The following is a 23,181-nucleotide window of genomic DNA, read 5'->3' on the forward strand; positions in this document are numbered from 1 at the left end:
ACCGTTTTCCCTTCTCTTGTCTGTTTTTAGACACTTTGGAAGTATGAAGAGCAAGCATCCAGGAGGCAGAGTGGCTGTGCTTTATTGAGACCTAACAATGGAGCCTTGTTACATGAGCGGGACAGAACTGATAGAGAAAAGATAGGCTAATGGATGCCTGTGCCATGCTCCAGGACATGCTGTGATAAGCTTCAAGCCCTGGCAACATAATGACTGAATAATTGAACAGTTCGCTCAAAAATGAGTTGCATTAGTAAACCGCTGGTACAAAACAACTCCACGCATTGAATTGAAGCGCATTATAGGCTAAAAGGTTACCTCACTGCTATTTTTATGTCCTCCGCTTGATAGAAAATGGAACTTTTAGAGGTGGTCTATGCATGCTAACGCAATAAGAGGAGACGACAGAGAGTTGTGTGGATTATGTAAGGTGTAGTGGATCCTCTCAGGTGTTTTGAAGCGATATTTCACAACGGAAATAATGGAAGTTTAGAGTGAAGCTTACAAAGAAGTTGATATTAAGACACAAAAACCACAATAACAAAAACTGTGTCAAGGACGGGGTGCTCGGGTTACAATGTAGCAGACATCCATCTTCTATATTGCTTGCTCGCGCGCACATTTCTCCAATAAAAGATGATTTGATACGTATCTCCATACATGGGGTGCGGTACGATTCAAGGACGGTTAGGTAATAAAGTGGAACGATTCGGTTCGATTCTCAAATCTTTTAAATGAAAACCAATTTTCCGATTAGAATAAGTTTTTCTTCCACTCCTACTGCATGCTCGCAATGTACAAAATATGTACTTAAAAAGTTAAATACAACTGAACTGTATTCAAGCACTGATTTTTTTTTTTTTTTTGCACACCACTAGAGGGAGCCGCCCGTACCATGCTTTGAGAACCACTGGCCTAATCTTTTGATAGTCCCACAATGGGTTTTTGGATAAATAAAGAAAAAGGTCAAATATAGTAGTAGCATAAAAACAAAATCATGCATGATGTTTGCTTACCTCACTGGATCTCAGTTCAGCGGTCATCAAAGACTTTAGGACTAGGACTTCCATTATGCCTCGTAATCATCATTAAGTGACATGAGTGAGGGTTTATGTGTAAACGATGAGTGAGTGAGTGAGTGAGTGAGTGAGTGAGTGAGTGAGTGAGTGAGTGAGTGAGTGAGTGAGTGAGTTTTTAATATATTAATTATACAGTGGTGAGCCTATTTTGAAACTGGCGTCATGAAAGGTGGACCTTGAATATATTATTCCTATTCTAATTATGTCCTATGAGGAAAAACAAAACTTGGAGGCTAACTACTGTCCTGGTGCAGCATTCCAGTCGAAGCAAAGACTTGAGTAAAAAGATTTCTGGATAGTAAGTACGATAGTGAGGTTTTGAGAAGCTGTAAGAAGTGCAGAGAGAATGCAGAATGTTACAAAAGAGAATTATTGTATCGTCCTACTGTATAACAGTGTTTTTCAAACTGTGTGCCGCGAAATATTGTCAGGTGTGCCATAGGAAATTATCAAATGTGTGTGCCTGTGCGTTCTAGCGCCTGGCAGCGTAATCATGTCTTTACTACATTGTAGTACTCTTCCATACCAGCAGAGAGCAGCAGCAGCAGCAGCAGCAGCAGGTAGCTAATTGTCTTTGTTTAGCGACAAGCGAATTAGTTACGCATGTTTATCCAAACAGGCCCATGTTTGACACTAAGTATCAATATGAAACATTATAAAATACATTTTTCTTTGTGTTTATCTAATTCCTATTCAAGACGTTATAATATAACATCATTCTTCAATGTTAAAAAAAGTGCTTACATAAACAATATGACACTTATATTGTTAAAATAAGCTTACTTTTGTCATCAATTTCAGCTGGTGGTGTGCCGCGGGATTTTTTTCAATGAAATAAATGTGCCTTGACTCAAAAAAGTTTGAAAAACACTGCTGTATATAATGTTCCTTCCAGTCCATTAATTGCGTCTGTTGCATCTGCGCTTCTCTATACTTAGGACTGCACGGGTTCACAAATTTCCTTGCGCAAACATAAACCCAAGGCTCACACAGATGAAGTGTCGGTCAAATCTGAAGGAAATCAACCGCCATGAGAGTGAGGCGAGAGAGTGAGTGAGATGCGCCGGCAACACGGCACACCATAAGTGGCTGTGTGGGCTTTCAAAACGATGACGCTCCGAGCGCTCTCGCCCCTCGAGGATAATGGGCTGAAACGCAGCGAGGCTGGCTGCATGAGCACAAGGAATACGCACACGGAGCCGCAAACAGCTTTCCCGGAGACGTCGGCCATCCAGCCCCGCTCCCACTCGGCGCGTGCACAATGAATGTTTTCTTCAACTTGAGAGGATCCATCGTCAGACAGATGATAGAGGACAGAGCAGCTCCAGGTAGGTAGGAAATGAGAAATTTACCCTGTACGTATTCTGTCTGAAGAAGTTCTTTACATAGAGTCTGCGTGTCCACCCGTCCATCCTTTTCCCTGTAAGTGCTTGTCTTCTTTAGGTTCATTGGTAACTGAGGTTTATCCCACCTGACTTGGGGTAAGGGGCAGGTCCAATCACACCTGTGGACAATTTCGATTGTTCTTTGAACCTAACAATGATTTGTTGATGTGACAAAACGACCACTATAGTGTCTGCTATTTTTTTTATTGTGTAAAGGGAAAAAAAAGGATAATTGTGACGTACTGCAAAATCACCATGAGTTGCCTTTGAGATTCACAGTTATTTTTTGCTGGTAAGCTTGCGCAAGGAGTCAAAGCTCAAGTAGAGAATGAGTCCAATTTTAAGTAAACAGTAACATCAATACATAAGATATTTGGTTAGAAATTACAGTGCACTGAAGACTATCCAACAAGCTTCTCGTCAGATGATTTGCTCTTCTTCCGACTTTTATCCATTTTTGTCTGTCTGCCCCTGGTCACAAATTGTGGGGGCTTTCCGTCTGTTGTCTTGAGAGCATTGGTCTTGACATTAAATGTATTATAAAATGACTCACAATTTTCCAGTCGTGAGGTGCATAAATGAATGCCAATGCTTGACAAAAATGCAACTTTTTCATAACACTTATGAAGTATGACGATAATTTCCCAAAAGTTATCAGATATTGCTCAAGTGATGTTTAAAGCAGTGACGAAATTTTAATATAACTGAGCCCTCGGCATTTTACCCCAAAAGTTGAGATTTTCCATTGAACTTCATATTCATTGTGCAATGTACATGAAAACAGCAAAAATATGTGAGCTTGGTGACAGGGTGGATATTTTAGCTAATGTTAGAATTCTCAATTTCTCAATTACTTTAGGTTCATGAATAAATAAATACTTTTAATAAACACACGGTGGACCTTCACTCAGCAACACGATTCTGTTAGCAAGCCGGCTGTGTTTTACAAATGACAGCATGGATATGTTAATATCCAGCTACGCACATCATATGATGAAAATTCCGAAACATGCAGTACGTTTAAAGGTATATTCTGCACAATGCACTGTTACAGTCTTCATTGAAGAAAGATGCTGGCCGTGATGTCACTGAAAACATCAGATGGTTTCTTGCAGGGACAGTTATCCCATCATGACAGGGTGGACAGCAATGTATCCCTGGCGGACACATGCAAAATGCTATATGATTATGACAATGGAATATATATGAAAAAATAACTTGTTTTGATCAAATATGTACTTTGCTGTGGACAATGTACAAAAAATAATAATTTTGTATCATTTAACTGCTTATTTCACAGTGTAGTTAGAAGAAAAATGTGTGTGACATGCCAAAATCATGGACATCCAATGAAAAAGGCAAAAAAGGCTAAATCAAAAGCAACACATTTTAAGAGACTTACATTGTAGCTAATGTTATGTGTGCAAATGTTTGGCCAAGACTTCAGAGTTTCATTCGTCTGTTACATTTTCATGATGACTGGGTGATTCTGATGAGAATACCAAAGGCACTGACTGAGATTGACCCTATTGTGTTTTGTTAACCCTAACCTGACTCAGGGGTGGGAGGGTGTCAGTGGAGGGTAAGTAAGTAGACAGAAGTGCAAACGGAAGCGTGTTTAAAATAATAGACAGACTGACTGATAGGCAATTAATTGGTCCGGTTTGACAAATAGACTGATAGATGAATGGCGGACGGGTATGCTGCAGAATGCAGACGGATAGCGATTGACGGACCCGCAATGTTTAGCAAAATGCCCACCTCTGATGATGTTTTATGAACAATCATCTGAGCCACAAATAATATAAAAAAAACAAATACATTGTGGATGTTTTGAAGACTTAAAAAAGGGTCACATGTGTAATAGTTAAAATAAAGAATGTCGTTTCTTTAAAATTACTATACAGTGATATATAAATTAATATTAATATATTAATTAATGAATTGATTGATTAATAATGATTGAAATCTGTTTGGAGGTTTATTTCATGGGGATTAGATCATATTTATTTTTTTACTTTACTTTGACAAAAAGCTTGTTAGCCTATGTCTGCTTTATCTTCATAACTACTTCAATACATTATAAATAAACGTATACACACAAAATGATACAAATACAAATTTAAAACTTTTACTACCTTTTCTTCCTGGAACCCACATTGAAATCCCACCCCATGTTGGTATCAGGATAATCCTGTTTTTTTTTTTATCTTTTAATCAACGTTATCTAAGTCCTACTAAAATGTTTTGAACAACACAGATCCCTTTTGAACAACAAATTTTCAAGATTTGTTCCAATCCGAAAACCAAAATCCAGCCAGATTACTGGACCCAGATGAGAAGCACGATACACTGTATAACAAATTGCATTCTCGCAAATGGAACTGACTTGCATTTATTCTGTTTACACATTAGCGACACTGTGTTCACGACCGAAATACCCCTTTTCTGGCGACTTTCCATCCACAAAAACATTTGCCACTGCTTGGTCGGTAGATGGCGTGGCGCCCATAGGTGCCTCCAGGTTGAGGCATGAGCGCCTTCCTCCCTGCACCCTCCTCCTCCTCTTCCTCATCTGGTGTCCTCAAGAGGTAAAGATGCTGATGCTGACAGCAGCATATTCTCGCACTGTGTTTAGCTAGTCGACAACAAGAGGCGTCGCCTGGTGCGGGAGCTTGCTAAGAGACAAACGGAGAGGAACTGGAGTGAAATACGGAGGCGACGCAGGCTAATGTTAGTTGGTCAAGTAGCTAACAAAGTTGTTGCTAAGGGCCACGAGAGTCACTCCGCATTGGCGCGAAGCTGGGTTGGGCTGGCGGATTGATATTCAAATTAGCCGTCAGGTGTGTTGTAAATCTTTTGGGAATAGCGCGTCAGCCAATCAGAGTTGAAGAAGACGGACTATTTTTTGGGGCAGCCACAACCCACCTTGGAAGAAACATTAAAGGAATGACTGCTACAAGCAGACTGCTAGCTTGACCGAGACGTGCTGCGTTCAAGTTACGCAAACACTGTCGGAACTTCTTGACCGCGACATCTGTGTGTTCTCGGCGAAGTTTTTTTTGTGGGAGAAGATGACACGTCTTTGTCACGGACAAGGTGGTGGGGCAGACCCGCTGTCACGAAAGCAACGCCGGAGAGCAAGTTTACACTGATGGGACCTCGATTGGGAACGGGGACGCGGGCAGGTAAATGGAGCCAAGCAAGGACACCTTCGACATGTCACTTTGTAAAACAAATAGTCTTCTAATTGTGTCGTGTCGTTGTCGCAGTGATACAAAGTTAAGGTGGATATTACATATAAATATATAAATATAAATAAAGAGACCAATGAGAGGAATGAGTTTTCCAAACTTGGCTCAGGGTCCTAAAGATAACCGGACATACCTTTGTATGTGTCTGAGAAAAAATGCCTTGGGTCCTTCAATTTCCTGTTATACTGAATTCATGTCTGTTGTGTAAATACACAAAGCATTACACATTACGGAAGCCTTAAAATCCTTTGCCACATTCTACTTCAAATCAGGGTTGTCATTCTGCCTTTTGTGAATTCCAAGTGCATCTTTCATGACCATAACGAGCAGGTAATGAGGACATCCGACAAAGTGAGCAGTGTTGCCAAATTAGTGACTTTTAAGCTATAAATCAAGTTATTCTTCAGAGAATGGGATGCTCACTCCTCCTTGTCCAGACTGCAAATGAATGGTGCCTGGGCGAAGCTACCACAGGATTACTTAAAGAGGGGAAATCAACCCAAATATATTTTTTTCAAGAATATGTTCCCAGCAGGCCCACTGGTTAAAACACAGCATTCTGATTAATAGTATGTTTGTGCAATATGAGTTAAGCAGCAAAATCCACCCGTTTTTAGCTATCTCACGGGGCGGCCATTTTGTCACTTCTGTCAACTGAAAATGACATCACAACTACCCAGGGCTCAGGGAACGACCAATCACAGCTCGCCTCTTTTCTAAAGCTAAGCCGTGATTGGTCGTTACCTGCGCCCTGGGTAGTTGTAATGTCATTTTCAGTCGACAGTAGGAACAAAATGGTCGCAAACCAGAGATGGCTAAAAACAGCTGGATTAACGCTTATTCCACAAACGCAATATTTATCAGAATGCCTTGTTTCAACTAGTGGGCTTACATAAAACATATTCATGAAAAAAATATGTTTTGGTTGATTTCCCTCTTTAACCATCTCCCTGGTTATCACTTAACATTGGCAGCTCTCGGACTGTAGTGGCCCAGCCTTTGGCAGAGAAACTCTGCTTGTATTATATAGATTAGCTGTGCAGAAAGCTCTTTTACAGATAATCTACATTTTTAGAAATAGACATATAATTAAAATTTGCTTGGTTCTTTTGACAGGTGAGCAGGCACTCCAGTGGCATAGGACTAGGGAAAAATAGGCAAATTCAGTTAAGTTGAGCACACAAATTGGTCAACGCCCACACGTCTGCCTCCAGACTATGATGAATAATTTTTAAATCATATTTGCGAAACCCGGAACTAATGTTTGCAACCTGCCACATTCTATTGTCGATGTCCGCCTGTCCCCGGGTGCCATTAAGCCCAGTAGCCCACTCAAAGCTGCCTGCGCCATGCTCCGGCGAACCAGAACTCAGAACACAAGGTTGTAATGTACTACCCAAACTACTGTTCCCACTGTCTGGGATTCAGAGAGGAATCCAAACAAGGTGCCCAGACGCATGAATCACGAGGCTGGACATGTGAAGCCTTTTGTAAAATAAGATCAACGAGAATTAGGCAGACAACGCATGAATGAATGGCACTTCAGTGTCTGTGATGTATTCCTCAAAACAACTCTTCTTGTTTCTCTTTCTTACCCTGGATTCGTCATTCCGAAATGGTTCGCAAGAGGCAGCCATGAGCCCTCCACGCCGATCATCGAGTTCCCATGGCGACAGGTAATTTCCACGGAGCACTTCGTCCCCCTTCCTGTGACCACCAGGAGCGCACACTTGATAATGTAAAGCAATGTGTGGCCACCACTCTAAGTGTACAGTACGCACACAAATGCATTCGAGCGTGTGCATGTCCATGCATCTTTATCTTATTCAGTGTGTCTGTTTGATTCATTTTAGTCACAGCACTTAGCAAATATAAAACAATGAAATCTTCCTTCCCCTCCCCTGGTATACACACACACACACACACACACACAAAATTAATTTGTAAACATCCTTTCTTTGGGACATCCCAAGCATGTAGAATTTATGAAAATCACAGTGACTGTTCATTTGGGCATACTTGAAATATTACTAAAATGATTTTTAACGGATTGCGTAGTTTACATGGCTCTTTAATTTGGAACTTTCTGCTAAACAGGATGCAGTTAGTTGTATTATTCACACAGCTGTCTATCTGTTTTCAAAGCATGTATTGAAGCTCCGGCTCAAGCAAATAATTTGATAAACTTTCAATGATTTAAACATGACTATTTTACTATGTATTATTGTTTCAATGGGACAAGTTTTAAATTTGTTGCTAACTATAATAACTGTAAATGTCCATCCAGATATATAACTCAAGGTAAAGTAAAAAAATAGTCTCCGTTTTGTAACTTGTGAGATGTCATTTTCAACACTACAGAAATAAGTTTCTCAAGAGTTATCTTCTGTGTCTCATACTGTAGTTATAAGTCTTTCAGAAAACTTTTCTGTTTGTGAAGTGAACATGGTGTCATACAAAAATTACAATGTATTATATTTTTAAAGAATTAAAGTCATAATAGAGCTACATTAAAGTTGTGATTTTTTTTTTTTTTTTTGGAATAAAGCTCATCATTCCATGTGGTTATTGTCCAAAATATATTTTTTAGCATAAAACATCAATGACGTCTTATTGCTTCTAAAATTCAGGCTTTATTTCTCATATAATTACCACGTACGTTATCATTGTCTGGTGAAATAACATTTAGATATTCTAACTTTTTTATTTCTTGTAAAATTCTCCTAATATCCAACTTTGGTCTCATAAAATTCCGACTTTTCACTTGAAATTGCGACCATTAAGTACTTTGATTTTCATAATCATATGACTTCAATCTTTTAACATTTTTTCTTTTCAGGTATCTTCTATATGTCTTCATTTCTGTTTTTTCCTCTTTTCTGTCCCAGATGCCTAAAATAACATCTGTTCATCATAGATCGCATGAGATTTATTCCTCAAAAATATTGAAAAATGTTTTATAAATATTGAAAAAAATAATTTTTAGGTCTGTCAAATTTAAAGCATTAACTATGGAGATTAATTTAAATTTTATAACGCACTAAAAAAAATAATTCAATTAATTCAGTTTTATTTACTTCCTGTAGCAGCTGACCTCAGCTCACTGTGCAGCGAAACTTAGAGGCGAGTCACTGTCGCAAAGACAGACTTTTATGTTGTTTTACTTTAAAAAGGTGCTTAACGGCTCATTGGAGAAATCCCAAATAATTTGAACACTTTGAAAAGCCAAATTCAAATACCATATTATATGTCTTTGGTGTATTGTTCAACTGTTGTGTTTTATACAATACAATACAGCACAATACAACTTTATTGTTATAGTGCATTTCATAACAGCTACAGCTGTGACAAAGCACTTTACATTACAACAACAAAACAGCAATAATATAACAAGTGAAAGCAATAAATGAAAACACAAAATACTATATACAATAGACACCGGAAAACAGCAGAAAACCTTCAGTCTCACGTCGGATCAAAAGCTGGAAAATAATTCTATTCAAGGATCAACAAAAGTTATTAGAACAGTCTTTGAATCAAAATATACTTTAATTTTTTTTCCATATTAATTCCAAGATTTTACTAAAGTAAATATTGGTTCCAAGCTTTGTAAAAAATTGTTGTTGAAAAATATGATTAATCGCGATTAATTATGGAAAATTTTGCGATTAATTAAAAAAATGTAATCGTTTGACAGCACTAAAAAAATCTATGTCATATTGTTTGGGGGGGGGAAAAACATATTTTTCCGCAGCACATGAGCATGCTGATAAGTCTCTCCTTTGGTCATCCGGCAGGCCCTCTACTGAGACCCTGCAGAGAAACAACAGCAGCAACTCTGGCGTTATTCTGGACATTTCAGCTCTTAAGATGGCTGAAGTGGACACCGAAGTGCCTCCCCTTCCACCTCGCTACCGCTTCAGGGACCTCCTGCTCGGAGATCAGACGTTTCAGAACGATGACAGGTAGGGTAAACCCTCTTTTAAGAGACGCTTGTTTTTCAAGCCCCATCTATGTGCGGATGTGTGTTTGTACAGAAATACATTAATGATCCCCCGCTGCATGGGTGTGCGCTTATGGGAGTCTCCAAAGGGTTGAATTATTGCTTTGGTTTGAGAGGACGACCAGCAGATGCTGTAGCAGGCCCGGGAGGGCAGAGAACCAGCCGAGCATCGAATGCGCTCTCCGTGGTGCTGAAATAAAGCTTCGAGGATCATTTCAGTGCTGCCGCAGAGCAAATGGACCATAGGATTTCTAATGCTTTTGCCAGCTGCATTAAAACTAAAGCCACTTTGAGGCTTATTATCATGACCCTTTACATTCCTTAAGTAACATAGGCGCTTCTTAATCTGATGTAGACCATTCATATTGGCCGACTGCCTAGCACCCTGTTGCCTGAAGGTGATATATGAGAGTGATTCTCAACCGGTGTGCTGTGGCACATTATTGTGGCAGGAGAGATCATCAGGTGTGCCATAGGGAATTGTCCAATTTCATTGAATTGGTCTGAAAATATTTATTTACTACATTTGAAGTTTGGTTGTTTATCACTGACAGCAATGTAGTAACGAAATAGCAATTGACATAATAAAGATTTGGAGACTATTTTCTCAAATGATTTGCAGTGAGGACTGGCATCTGCAAACTTTTATCATGAAAGTAGGCAAATTATGGGTGCGGTTTACTGGTTTGGTGCCTTATGGTGTATAATCATCGGTCTAATTATCATAATTGCACTTTTTAACTTGCTGTCGTCCAGGTTGTGGGGGTTGAAAGGTTGATTTGGACTCTTGTTTGTTGGATTTGTTGTTTTTTTTTCCCTTTGTTTTTGGAAAAAGTTCAAAAATGGATTTGGAGCGAGTGAGTGAGAAACTCAGCAAATGTTGAGCCCACATAATGCCCTGCCGCTCTATTATGTGAGCTTTGGTAATGCAGCAGGGTCGCATCACTGTACCTTTCGTTGTTTTACAATTAAATCACTGCATCCAACAGGCAGCACATTGTCTACGTTATCTTTCCCACCTCAGGCCTCCGGGTTGCTTGTGGATGCGGCAATTTCCCAACAATAAATCGATAACATTGTTTGGACGAGCGCTGTGCTTCGCAATTAGCTCATTGATTGTGCATGTGTGAACGTGAAGATTATTCCCGCTACCCGTTGTTGAGAGTGGACGTGAGTGACGAGTCTCGTGTGACATGACTGTAAATAAGACGTTCTGCTTTGTCACCTCCAATCGCCGTCCTGTCTCGACTCGGCTTTGTCATTTCTGGTTGCGCTTGCCGTCGGTTTCAGAGGCTTCCTGCTGTGCACTGTTGTCACTGAGATTTACATCCAGGGGAATTATTTTGTCTACACACAACATTTTAAAGTTGCACTCCAATGTTTTTGCCTTCCATTTTGCTGCTTTTTCCCTTGGAGTCCCAGGATGTATTGGACTGCAAAGGTTTCTTTTATTCATGAAACTGCCTTTTTTGTTGTTGTTGTTGTTGTTGTTAAGGCAGACTGCTGGCATAAAAGAGGAGAAAAGGTTTGCGCCAAAAACAAATAAAGCATAGAAGGGCATGAGACATTTTATGTTCATTTGTATCTTGTCAACATTTGTGCCAAACTACACCCTGACAGATTTTGTAGATGACTTCACAAAGGCTAATTAGGAACGCGAATGTCTTTTACCATTTGCATGTGTTTGCATTTTGCTGTATTCCAGTTATACGCATGGCAGTTGTTGCGTTTACAGCGCAAATAACAGCCTTAGTGTCACACAGAGGCCCTCTCCCTCTGCGCATTACACTTTATGAAATGAAGATGCTAGAGTAGTGGTAGACTCTTATTGATGGTGCGGTCCTGTAATTGCTGCTATTGCGAGCTACAGAGTAGAAGCAAATGATGTCACTGAGCTTCAGGGACCCACCATTAGTTGATCTACCGTATCCTCACGCTTTGTGATTTTGATTATTTCCTATGCTCAAGTCTCATCAAGTGAAAAGCCTGGAAACAAATTAGCCCCCAGAGGCAGACGCACAGCCTCCCCCTTCGCTGTCTTGATGGCCTTTGGCGTCTGCTTGCTTACATTTGTCATACACTGGGCTGTAACATTCAACCGCAGCGGACTGAAGTATTGAAGCAGTAAAGATAATTTACTTGACATTGTTTCATGGCAAAGGAGAGGCCAGCTAGGTGGTCGTTTTATCTACAGCATGCAACGCAATTTGTTACATATTAAGCAGAAAGCAATGTCATGAAAATGTTTAAGACAGATGTTTGTAAGAGAGGCATTACAGTTTGTTCATAAAGCAACCTGTTGAGACGTAGTGGTTAGATTGACTTTCTTTTGGCATTTGGCAAATACTTTGGTGTACTACCCCCAGTAGCTAAAAGACGGTGGCGATGCACCAACAGTATTTTGCCAACCACCAAAAGAAAGTAGAAGAAGAAATAAACGAAGAAGTGGTATTAGCAGTCGTCATGCATTACTACCGTTGGCCATCTTCTTCACCATGCTGAAAGGTGGTCGTGATGCACCAAAAATATTTTTCAACCGCCGAAAGAAAATTGACGAAATGGAAGAAGTAGTAGTGGTTGTAGTCATGGCAACTCATGTGTGACCTAGTTTAGCATGGATTTACATCAGCAAAAGTTACAATAAGCTACCAGGATTCTACATTGCGACAATGCGACACGGGATTCCGGTTAAGGTAAGCCATTTTAAATTAAAAAGAAAACATTTTCCGTAGTTAGAAGCGGAATTTTTTTTGACTGGCGCTCGTTTCCTGCCGTCAACATGGCATGTGTTCGGAAATGCACTCAGAAATTCATTTTGATGTCATAAAACCACTCTGAGAGTGTGTGTTTGTTCAGAGAGACAGAGTGCTCTTCCCTCCCATTGTTTTCGAACGCAGTCTATGTTATACTATAAACCAATCAGCAGCTCCTGTTTGAACTTTTTCCAATGTGTACTGCCTGGGCTACGGCACTCCTTTTTTGGGGCACTCTTTATAACCAAACGGCACCTTTGAAGTTTGCACTCGGAGCGTATTTCCAAAGGCACCCATCATGAGGGAATGGTGATTTAGGGTCGGAGTCTGAGCTTTACTGTTCTTATCCTCTGTTTTTGTAAAATAGATTTCCCCCCAAAAATGCAATTTATAATCCGAAACGATTTGAAAGAGAGGTCAACCCAACAAATTTCTCTACAAGAATATGTTCTATGTAGGCCCACTAGTCGAAACATGGCATTCTGATTAATATTGCCTTAGTGTAGTATGAGTTAAGCATTAAAATGACATCACAGTTGCTCGGGGCTCTGGTAGCAACCATGGCTCAGCTTCAGAAAACAGGTGAGCCGTGATTGGCTGTTACCTTGGCCCTGAGTAGTTGTGATGTCATTTTCAGTTGACAGAAGTGACAAAAATGGCCACCGCCTGAGATGGCTAAAAACGGGTGGATTTTGCTGCTTAACTCATATTCCACAAAGCAATATTAATCGGAATGCCATGTTTAGACCAGTGAAGATGCATAGAACATCTTATTGCAAATAATTTTTGTGGGGTGACTTCCTCTTTGACTTTTTTTTTTCTTCTTCATCAGGCATTTTTTTGACGATTTATACTCCGGAACGACTCATAGTAAAAATAGAAAAATAAAGTAATCTGCTGTAGGACCTTAACGGTCAAACATAATTTGGGTGGGGATTCTGTTCCGTTTGACATGTTCATATTTGATAACAATTTAGTGCCCTGTGATTGGTCAGTCAGCTGGGATAGGCTTTGATAAGACTTTGATGTTTCTACTGCATTTGCCTATTTTGATTTACGTAGAGATTTGGCCGTTCTTTGTTCTAGCTTTCAAGTTGGACGCTCTTCAGTGAGTTTATGCTCCCTTGTTGCTTTTATAAGAACGCTTTTATTTGATTCCGAGCTGTAAAAGTCACTGGCGAAAGGTTTCCATCACTGTATGTGTTCCCTTTTCCTTGGTGTGGAAAGTACGTCATCAAATTCAGTTCATTTTAAACCTTACCAGAATATAATTATTAGGTTGACGTATGTAAAAAGGAAAGTTTCAGACTGCTCTTTTCAAAAGTAAAAGGTGACTTGTCACAGATGTCTATACAGTCATCGGCTTGATGCCCAACACACCCACGAATCACAGCCTTTCAGCAGTCACCTAATCAGAGGAAAGGGTGGGGGGGGAGCTGTGGGGGCTTTCTAGCGACGAGTGTGGGGGCTTAATGAAATAGGTGCTAAAATAGCAGCCGGGAGATGAACTGTAGGGCCAGAAAATGAAGGATTTTGTAAATATGAATCAAGTGGAGTTCCGGAATGAAAGTGTAGTGCTGCAAATGAGCATAATTGTGGCTGTTTCAAGTTGGTAAACCCTTGTTTGATCCACTTTTGCAAAGTGGTGAAGAGATTGAATTGTTTGTTATCTTTTGGAGGTAAGTGTGTGGGTGTGTGTGCGTGTGTGTTGTCTCCCTCCACAGATGTCATTATCCCCAGAGCCTAGTGTTTGACGACTGCAATGACTGAGACTGTGTGAGCTAGGTACAAGTGATTTTTTTTTTCTTTTTTTCAAGCTCATTGTGTGTTTGTATGTCTGTGTGCTTGTGTGCGTTACCTGTGTCATTCTGATTATACCTTGGAGCAGTGTTGTTTTTGGCAGGCATTTTAGATTTAGTCTTAGTCTTTTGGACAAAAATGCTTATTAGTTTTCGTCACATTTAGTCATTCCCATTAGTGATAGTTTTAGTCGACGAAAACTCTAAGCCGTGACTTTTTCCCTTAATTTTGAGCCATGCCGTTTATAGTCCGGTGCGGCTATTCTGTGGATTTTTCTTCCACCGCTCGGGGTGCTCTAACCCGAATGACAGTACAATTCAATACAAAACATTTCCCATTAACTGGATGCGACTGCAGGTGGAGGAGTTCAACAGGCGAGAGCGCCATACTCTAGGTTATTGCAATAGGTGCTGTAATGCTTTGATTTTATGTTTTCCTAAAGGTCCCTGAAGTGCACATGAATACGATGTTACGTCTGTTCTGTTGTTTCGATGTGAAATGCTATTGTTGATTGAGTACGTCGTGTGTTAGATTGGCTGACTTTATTAACATAAAACAAGACAGGTGCATATGTAGAATGTGTAGAACAATAGATGGTGGAGTCTGGTGGACATTAGCTGACAAACTGGAGCGGCAGTCGGCAGTGAAATGAAGATAAATACTGTTTATTTTCTCTTGGTTTTCTTCTGTTTTAATCAGCAACATTGCTGCAGTGTTAAAAGGCACTGTTAGGAAAGAATTTTTTCAGGTACACACATGTACATGTACAGTTCATAATGGTTCTGTAAATGCAGTAAATTTTTCAAAAAAAGTTAAGTTTTCAACATAGATAGGTGCGGCTTATATAAAGGTGCGGCTTATTTAAGTTTTTTCCCAAATGTTCTAAAAATGTAGTGGGTGCGGCTTATATAACGGTGCGGCTTATAGCCCGGAAAATACGGTAGCCAGAAACCCCCCAAAAAAATTTTTGTCTAGGTTTCGTAAATTTAGTCAATGAAAATTCAAAAAGGTGTTAGTCTGTTTTAGTTAAAAATAGGCATACAAGGTTTCGTACATACATTCCGTACATACAGGCATACATTTTGTAATTTGATTCGTCAAAAAATGTACGTACTTTGGCGGCTATCCGCATTGCTAAGGCTAAAAAGTCATTCAATATTGGTGAAATAAAAAAAGCCTGTGGATTTGCGTTTATTATTGTACACACACACACACACCCCAACGTGGACCAACCGGTCTGTGGTAGAAAAATCTACTTTTAATATTTGACATTACACACAACAAGCGAATGAATTGACGTTAGCCTTGACGTTAGCTCAACCAAAATAACTTATGCCTTAACTCAGCCCATTTGCGCCACGAGTTACGTGGAAAACTTTAAGCACAATGAAATTGATCACAAGCTCAGATGTCGCTTGAGATTTGTCATTCTTTCCACTTAGTTTGTGGCCACATTCACTGTTACCGCAGTCTACAATGCATCGTGTTGTTCTTTCTGCTGGGTTGTACATAAAGTATGTCCACATCTTTCCTTCGTTTCCGACCACCAAGCCCATTTGCTGTCACTGTCGCCATGGTCGGTCAAAGGAAAGCGTGTCAGTGTGCGTGAGCCGAGACCGATGACCGCAGACCTGTACGCCTTGCGTGCTGTCCCGGCGGCGGGCGCGCCGAAACGAGAATAGGTTGCACCAGCATTGAAATTTTTTGAAAGACAGATTACGTGTACAATATGAAGGGATGTCATAAATTTTGAACGCCTGTCGGACCACGCGCTAACAATTTCGTCCTGTCTCGTCTCGTCACCGAAAATTCAAGTACGTCAAGTCATGTTTTCGTCGTCGAAGAGCCACGTTTAGCTCGTCATCGTCATGAAAAAAAGTGGGCGTTAACGAAATATTTTCGTCATCGTTGACGAAAACAACACTGCCTTGGAGAGTGTGTGGGTTTATTTCTCAGCGTGTCAGCCGGTGAAAAGGGGCTTGTCTCAGCCACCGTCAGAAATAGAAGCGAGCCTCTTATATATGCAGAGAGGCAAAAAACACAAAGAAGTACGGGTGGAAAATTGGTTCCATCCATCTTTTCCTCGCTGTATAATCTTGCCGGGTGTTTTTTTTTTCTCACTGTGATTGAGACGGCGCACAGAAGGGAGAGATGTCGACAGAATGAGCAGTGTTAATTGGCTTCTAAATCACCTCTTAACGCCTCACTGTGAGTCGTGTACAGAATGGGTGACCCAGCAGTGAAACATTTGCTACTGTGGGGAGCAGGCATGTAGTGTCGTGTGTAGTGAGAATCTTAATCTCAGGCAGAGATCCAAACCATCTATTTTGCTGGACAAGTTTAGTGACTTGCCTGATGCTGCGGTACCCTTGACCACAATTGATGGGTGTACTTTCAGAACAAACTTTCCCATCGTGAAAAAATTACCATAAATGTAAAAACATCAAAACATATCATACAGACACAATCCTATACTTTTTGCTCTCAAATCACAAGCATTATGGCAGCTAAGCAGTCAGTAACGATGTCCAGAAGCTAATGTTGCAGCTAGGACTGACACTCATCAAATATTTTAGTTTAAAGAGGAAAACAACCCAAACTTTCCCGTTCCCAGCAGGCCCACACGGCATTCTGATTAATATTGCGTTTGTGGAATATGAATTAAGCAGCAAAATCCACTTGTTTTTAGCCATCTCAGGGGGTGGTCATTTTGTCACTTCTGTCGACTGAAAACGACATCACAACTGCTCAGGGCTCAGATAACGACCAATCACGGCTCAGCTTCAGAAAACAGGTGACCCGTGATTGGTCGTTACCTGAGTCTTAAGCAGTTGTGATGTCATTTTCAGTCGACAGAAGTGACAAAATGGCCGCACCCAGAGATGGTTAAAAACGGGTGGATTGACTCTCATTACACAAACGCAATATTTATCAGAATGCCTTGTTTTAACTAGTGGGCTTGCATAGAACATCCATCCATCCATTATCTATGCCGCTTTATCCTCACGATGGTCGCGGGGGTGCTGGAGCATATCCTTTTAACTACATATCGGTTACAGGTGATTCATACTTTGATTGCAAATAACGATTTTTATTTTAATAGATTCAACTGACTATAATTTGTCCCGTAATTTGATTATGATTCAATTGCTGGTTTGGTTTGTCAGAAAATAGGGCAAAAAGTAAATCATAGTTTTACAAAGTAAAAGCTGGTGCTCGCAAATATTTGGCGGTATTTTGATTCAACACAAAAGAAAATCAGTCTGCTTTCATGACCTTATCAGAGAATGTTTACTCTTGAGGGGCTGAAATCAGAGAATCTTGAATCTTTTAAGTAAAACAATGACTCTAAATGATTAATCGATTATGAAAATAGTTATCGGTTAATTTGATTATCGATTAATTGGTATTTTATTTTTTTAATTATCCCTTTAGTTGCATGCGCATCTTCTCTAAGACTAAGTTGCATGACAAAGAGGGTCTGAAAATGTCTGGCAGTGAATGAGTTAAACATCAGTCCGTTTGATCTTAATTGTACATGTGTGTATTTCTGGCTGACAATGTGCGTTTAGCATGTTTAATATACTAGAGTCAATGAATAGTTAGACTCCTCCCCCTGCCGGGGTCTATACGTGGGTCATCTTCTTCGGCAGCTTTTCCCCTGACAATGGGTGGTGGGTGCTTTCTCATGTTCCTGCTCACTCAATAAGATATATCAATTTGCTTGGGTTATATACCACTGATAAATGAGCTCCGTAATAGAATTTTTCACTAGCTGACAGCCACTGATGGAATGTCGACGCTTAGTACTTGCATAGTGGGGGAATGCCGACCCATGCCGGAAAGCCCAAGTGCGTACTTGCCACCTCTTTCTGGCACAGAGCCTAGCAATGGAAATAATGCTTCCACTTTTTGCTTGCTTACAGCCAAAGTGACCTTTAGGCATTCCGGTATAGGTTCACCTGAGTGAGCTGATAAATGGCCTGATAAACAAAAAGGAAGAAGAAGAAGACAGAAAATGCAAGACTAAATGAAAGGCAAGGGAGATAAGTCACATTTGCCATTGGATGAAGCATGCTTACAACTATCAAGTATGTACTGTAACCAAAAACATGCTAAATAGCTGTACAACAGACTTCTTAGCAATGGATATGACAGACCTCATGTTGTTTCTCAGGGACAGGCACAGTTCCGCTTAACCGAGTTTGCACTTTGGACCACTGATGGCACCAAGTGGGTGGGCGACACTTGGGGCCACTCGACTTGAGAGAGGCTGTGATGTGCTCTCAGCTTGATGATTATTGTTATTACCATGGCAAAGTGCAGGCGGCAAACATCGTCATTCTCTGCTTTCTCGCATTCCATGAGGCCACCGCATGTAATCACTAAATGTTGGGATTTTGTGGGAAAAGTGTGGCATGAGACCAGGGATCAGTCTCTTGTTACATGCAGGTATTAGTCTACACGTCGCAGCTTGCATAAGCTAGATCTGACTGGAAAGCCTTCAGCACTCTTACAGCACTTATATTGCTTGAAATGATCCGGAATATTATAGTGGCTAAGCACGCGGGGCTCAAACAGCGCAGACAATTAAAGATAAACTACAGAGAGGATGATTTAGATGGATGCTCAGAGAGAAATCATTTTCTCTTGTGCTATTACAGCTTTGCTCGGAGAACCCCTCCTGTGTTTATTCGCCAGCCTCCGTGCTTTGTCTCGCTTGTTTAATTAGCATCGGGGGGTTGTTGGCTCCTTAAATTTTGATAAGCAGCTGTGATGATGCAGCCATTTGAATGAGGCCATTGGGGGGTGGGGGTTCCAGTGTTTGAGGTACGCAGCGTCACTTGGAGGATTATGCAGGAATGACAGGATGAGACTAAAAGCCCTGATGCACCAAAACGACGTTGGCCAACAGTGACAGACGCTTACCCGCTGTGGCGTCCGGCCGGCTGTCAGCACGTCACGCTGGAGGAATACACCGCAACGACAGACAGCGACGCTGACCATTAAAGTACCTTCTTCGCATGCATAAGATGTAGTACCCTTCCATACCATCGGCGGCGGTAGTCACTATTTCTCATTGTTAGAAAAATCCAACCGGAAAGATGTTGGCCGGGGGCGGATTGTAACAACATAAACAATGCATTCGGCTCTATTCTTCGCTCACGATGAACTCCCACGCGAAGTAAACCCTCACGTTCTTGACACGGTATTGTGAAATACTTACATTGTCAACCTTCGCTCTTGTACTTGTAAGAAGATTAAGGCAAAACGAAGGCGCGCTCACGTTTATCCGCATTTGTCACATCCCGTTGGTGCTCCGAGCGCTGATTTGCTAGCTAACAGCCAATCAGAGTGACCAAACGTCACGACTGGCGACGCCGATTCAACATACGTAAACGCCCCCCCTAGACGCTTAGAGACGAGTTACGACACTACGACGGTGGTCACTACACCAATCAGACGGCGCTTAATGACGCCGCGACGCTTCACGACCTCCGACGTCGGTTTGGTGTATCAGGGCCTTAATGCTGAAGACTAGAGCTGCATTCGAGCGGTGAGTCTGTTTTGGAATGCTGATTAAAATCTGCACATATTTTATCATCAGTCATTAATGTTACACACAGACTGTGAGGTGATTTATCCATTTGGGTTTGGCCAGGAAAAAGCAATCGGGACAATGGTCTATAATTAATAAATCCTCTTTTGTTTGTGACACATGAATGCATTTTTCGTCAAAAAACAAAAACTGTGGAACAGTAAGCCTCTCCTCGGCGAACAAATTTAATTCAAGCACATTTAAAAACAACCCTTCTGTGATAATTATATTTGACCAACAATTTATATACTCAAGTCAGATAATTGTTTCACATTTAATCATTTAACGGTATAACACTAATACACAGCGTACTGTGGATATAACGCATGCTGATCATCTCAGCATGTGGGAAATTTTAATTAAAGTTGCCCTAAATTAAAAAAATAAATACATTACCTTTTTTTCAGGGCCGATACCGATTATTAGTAGTCAAGGAGGCCGATAACTGAGATTTGGAGACGATGTTCATTTTCAGCAAAAAAAGAAAATATCGGCGTCAAAATCTAAAAAAAAAAATTAAAACTATTAACTTTGTTGAAACGTCTTTGAACATATCTTTATTGAACACTTGCTCACCTGTTTTCTGAAGCCGAGCCGTGATTGGTCGTTACCTGAGCCTTGAGCCGTTGTGATGTCATTTTCAGTCAACAGAAGTGACAAATGGCTAAAAACGAGTGAATCAACTCTTATTCCACAAACGCAATATTTATCGGAATGCCTTGTTTCAACTAGTGGGCTTGCATAGAACATATTCTGGAAAAAAATATGTTTGGGTTGATGTCCGCTTTAAGGTTCCAAGCAATACATGGCTAGTGGGACCTTTTTTCTGTACAGAACGGCAGATAGCAAAGCAGCAGTCTATTCATGTTTGCGCACCGCTGGAGGGAGTTGTGTGTGTGTGTGTCGTGCGCAAGCTGTAGCCGGTGGCACTGGCGAGGCTTCTGCTGCTCGCCTACAGCGGCGCCAGCTTGCTGCCTTAATATGTTTTGACATAAGAGTCATCATTGCAGCTCTCAGTGTCCATCTGCTGCATGGCGCATGTTGCTTCAACATCCTGGCATGTGGAGCTTTGCGGGAAGCACTTATTTCTTTGCCATTGGACCCATCACAGCTTTATCAAGGGAGACTTGTGCTGCTTCTAAGCAAAGTAGCTGTATAAATGATAATGTTGCGACAGAAAATTTGTCCAATTGGGTACACAGTAGGGATCCCAGGTTCTTTTTGTGCTTGAATGGTTGTTCTCTGGTACACAGGCTTCTCCCCACATCCCAATGACGGGCATGTTCGCCTCATTGACTGTGAATGTTTGATTTGATATGCTCTTTGATTGGCTGGCAACACGACCGGGGTTTACCCTTGCCCAAAGTCAGCTAAATTTAAGTTCCTTTTTAAGAGCCAATCGTCAAATGAGTAAATTACTTGTTTACTCCTTTTAATGACCATACATTTCTTTGGTCCTTCCCCAAGTTTGGCAACACTGTGTGTGTAGTGTACCCATCTTAATTAAATGTAATCAGATCTCCCCGTGCCCCTAATGATTCACCAGTCAGTGCGGCAAGTAGAAATGTGAGAGCAGTGGCACAAAGATGTCATATCCCCTACAGTCATCGGCTTGTTAAATTGCTCTGTGTTGTTAGAGCGGAAGCCAACCCAAACATATTTTTTTCCAGAATACGTTCTATGCAGGCCCACTAGTTGAAACATGGAATTCTGATTAATATTGCCTTTGTGGAATATGAGTTAACTCATTTACTGCCGTTGACAGATTTATTTGTCGTTTCACAGTCCAGCCATTCATTCGTAGGAACTTATTTATATTTAGTTCAAATTTTTTTCAAAGGTTAGTGTAAAAGAGGGGCTGAAATATCTGGCAGTGAATGGGTTGAGCAGCAAAATCCACCCGTTTTTAGCCATGTCAGGGGGTGGCCATTTTGTCACTTCTGTCCACTGACAATGACATCACAGATGCTCAGAAAATGACTAATCATGGCTCAGCTTCAGAAGTGAGCTGTGATTGGTCGTTACCTGAGTCTTGAGTAGTTGTGATGGGCGCCCCCAGAGATGACTAAAAATGGGTGGATTTCCTCTTATTCCACCAACACCATATTTATCGGAATGCCTCGTGGGCCTGCATAGAACATATTCTAGAAAAAAATACGTTAGGGTTGACTACCACTCTAAAGCTTACAATCCTACATTTTGTGCCAAGCACTGCTGAGTGTACTCACAAGTGCCTACAAACTGCCCAATGGGTTTATTTTAATTTATTTTATTTTCAGAGGGTTTCTGGATGGATTGTACACTGAATCTAACAAGCATTATCTTGTGGGCACTTTATTTGGTGCTTCTTTAATTAAACGTTGTTTCTTTGGTTGCCTTTGTGGTGCAAAAACAGAGGCTCTACTGCCACCTGTACCGTTAGCAGTAGAATGCATTAAGCCTGGAGTGTCTATTGAGCAGCATCTTTTTAATCAGATGCTCTCGAGTGCCTCTCAATCTGCAGTTCCCCATCACGCCACTAAATGTCTCTCGGCTACAATCAGTGCATCTGTCTTGCATGCCCGCATCCAGTTAACCAACAATCTCTGACTGTTCATTTTATTCATCTGTTTCTTTGTACTTAATGGTGATTAATGATTATCAATATGTCTCATTATTTGACTCAATCAAATCCACATTTAGGTTTGATGCATGCAGTTAATAACAATGCATCCGTTTCACCAAGAGGACGTGTTATTTAATCTTTCTTTCTTGTGTCTTACTGGCATATAGTGAAACCACTGGAAACACTTTTGTAACCAGTTCATGCTTATTCAGTTAATTTAACATCTCTTTACTGTGTCGTATTTAATGAATCGGCTTACATTATATTCATCTATACACTGGACACAGAAATTCATTGCATTTAAATGACAGGCTCGGTTTTGTTTGACAATATGGAGGTAATATTTCTCGCTCAAAGCCATAATAATGATTTGTAAAAATGATAAAAAAAATGATTTTTTTGTAGTTTTTAGGGCCTCTAATATTTTGGTTACATTATTTAACCACATGAGACCAATATAAATCATCCAACCTTCCATTTTCTATAGCACGTGTCCTCTTTAGGGTCTGGGGCAATAGGAGTCGATCACAGCTGACTTGAGCAAGAAGCAGGGTACACACTTGAGTGTTTGCCAGCCATTTGTAAGGCACACAGAGGTGAATAAAGTAGCCAAAATTTGTACTCAAGTATGAGTACTTTAAGCTTAGAAAAATATAACTCAAGTAAAAGTAGGAAGTAGTCATACAAATAATTACTTGAGTAA

At 40.6% G+C, this 23,181-nt stretch overlaps 2 protein-coding genes across 8 annotated transcripts in view; both read left to right on the top strand.

Moving 5' to 3' along the window:
* Positions 1-959, top strand: part of LOC147147231 (uncharacterized) — a 78,393-nt gene extending 77,434 nt beyond the window's left edge. For all 3 annotated transcript variants that reach the window (XM_086032003.1, XM_086032002.1, XM_086032004.1), the window contains one exon: positions 31-959. In XM_086032003.1, the coding sequence (XP_085888129.1) occupies positions 31-88 (58 nt within the window). In that variant the 3' untranslated portion in view covers positions 89-959. The remainder of the gene's footprint in view (positions 1-30) is intronic.
* A 1,188-nt stretch (positions 960-2,147) lies between these two features.
* Positions 2,148-23,181, top strand: part of kcnt1b (potassium sodium-activated channel subfamily T member 1b) — a 62,853-nt gene continuing 41,819 nt past the window's right edge. The window contains exons 1-3 of one of the 5 annotated variants that reach the window (XM_086031992.1): positions 2,148-2,407; positions 7,346-7,394; positions 9,516-9,683. In XM_086031992.1, coding sequence (XP_085888118.1) covers positions 2,341-2,407; positions 7,346-7,394; positions 9,516-9,683 — 284 coding nt within the window. In that variant the 5' untranslated portion in view covers positions 2,148-2,340. The remainder of the gene's footprint in view (positions 2,408-7,345; positions 7,395-9,515; positions 9,684-23,181) is intronic. The other 4 variants (XM_086031993.1, XM_086031998.1, XM_086031997.1 and 1 more) reach the window with 4 other exon arrangements.

The sequence above is a fragment of the Filicampus tigris genome, chromosome 5 (genome assembly GCF_054856515.1).
Source record: "Filicampus tigris isolate MCC_2025a chromosome 5, RoL_Ftig_1.0, whole genome shotgun sequence".
In the NCBI taxonomy this organism is placed as follows: domain Eukaryota; kingdom Metazoa; phylum Chordata; class Actinopteri; order Syngnathiformes; family Syngnathidae; genus Filicampus; species Filicampus tigris.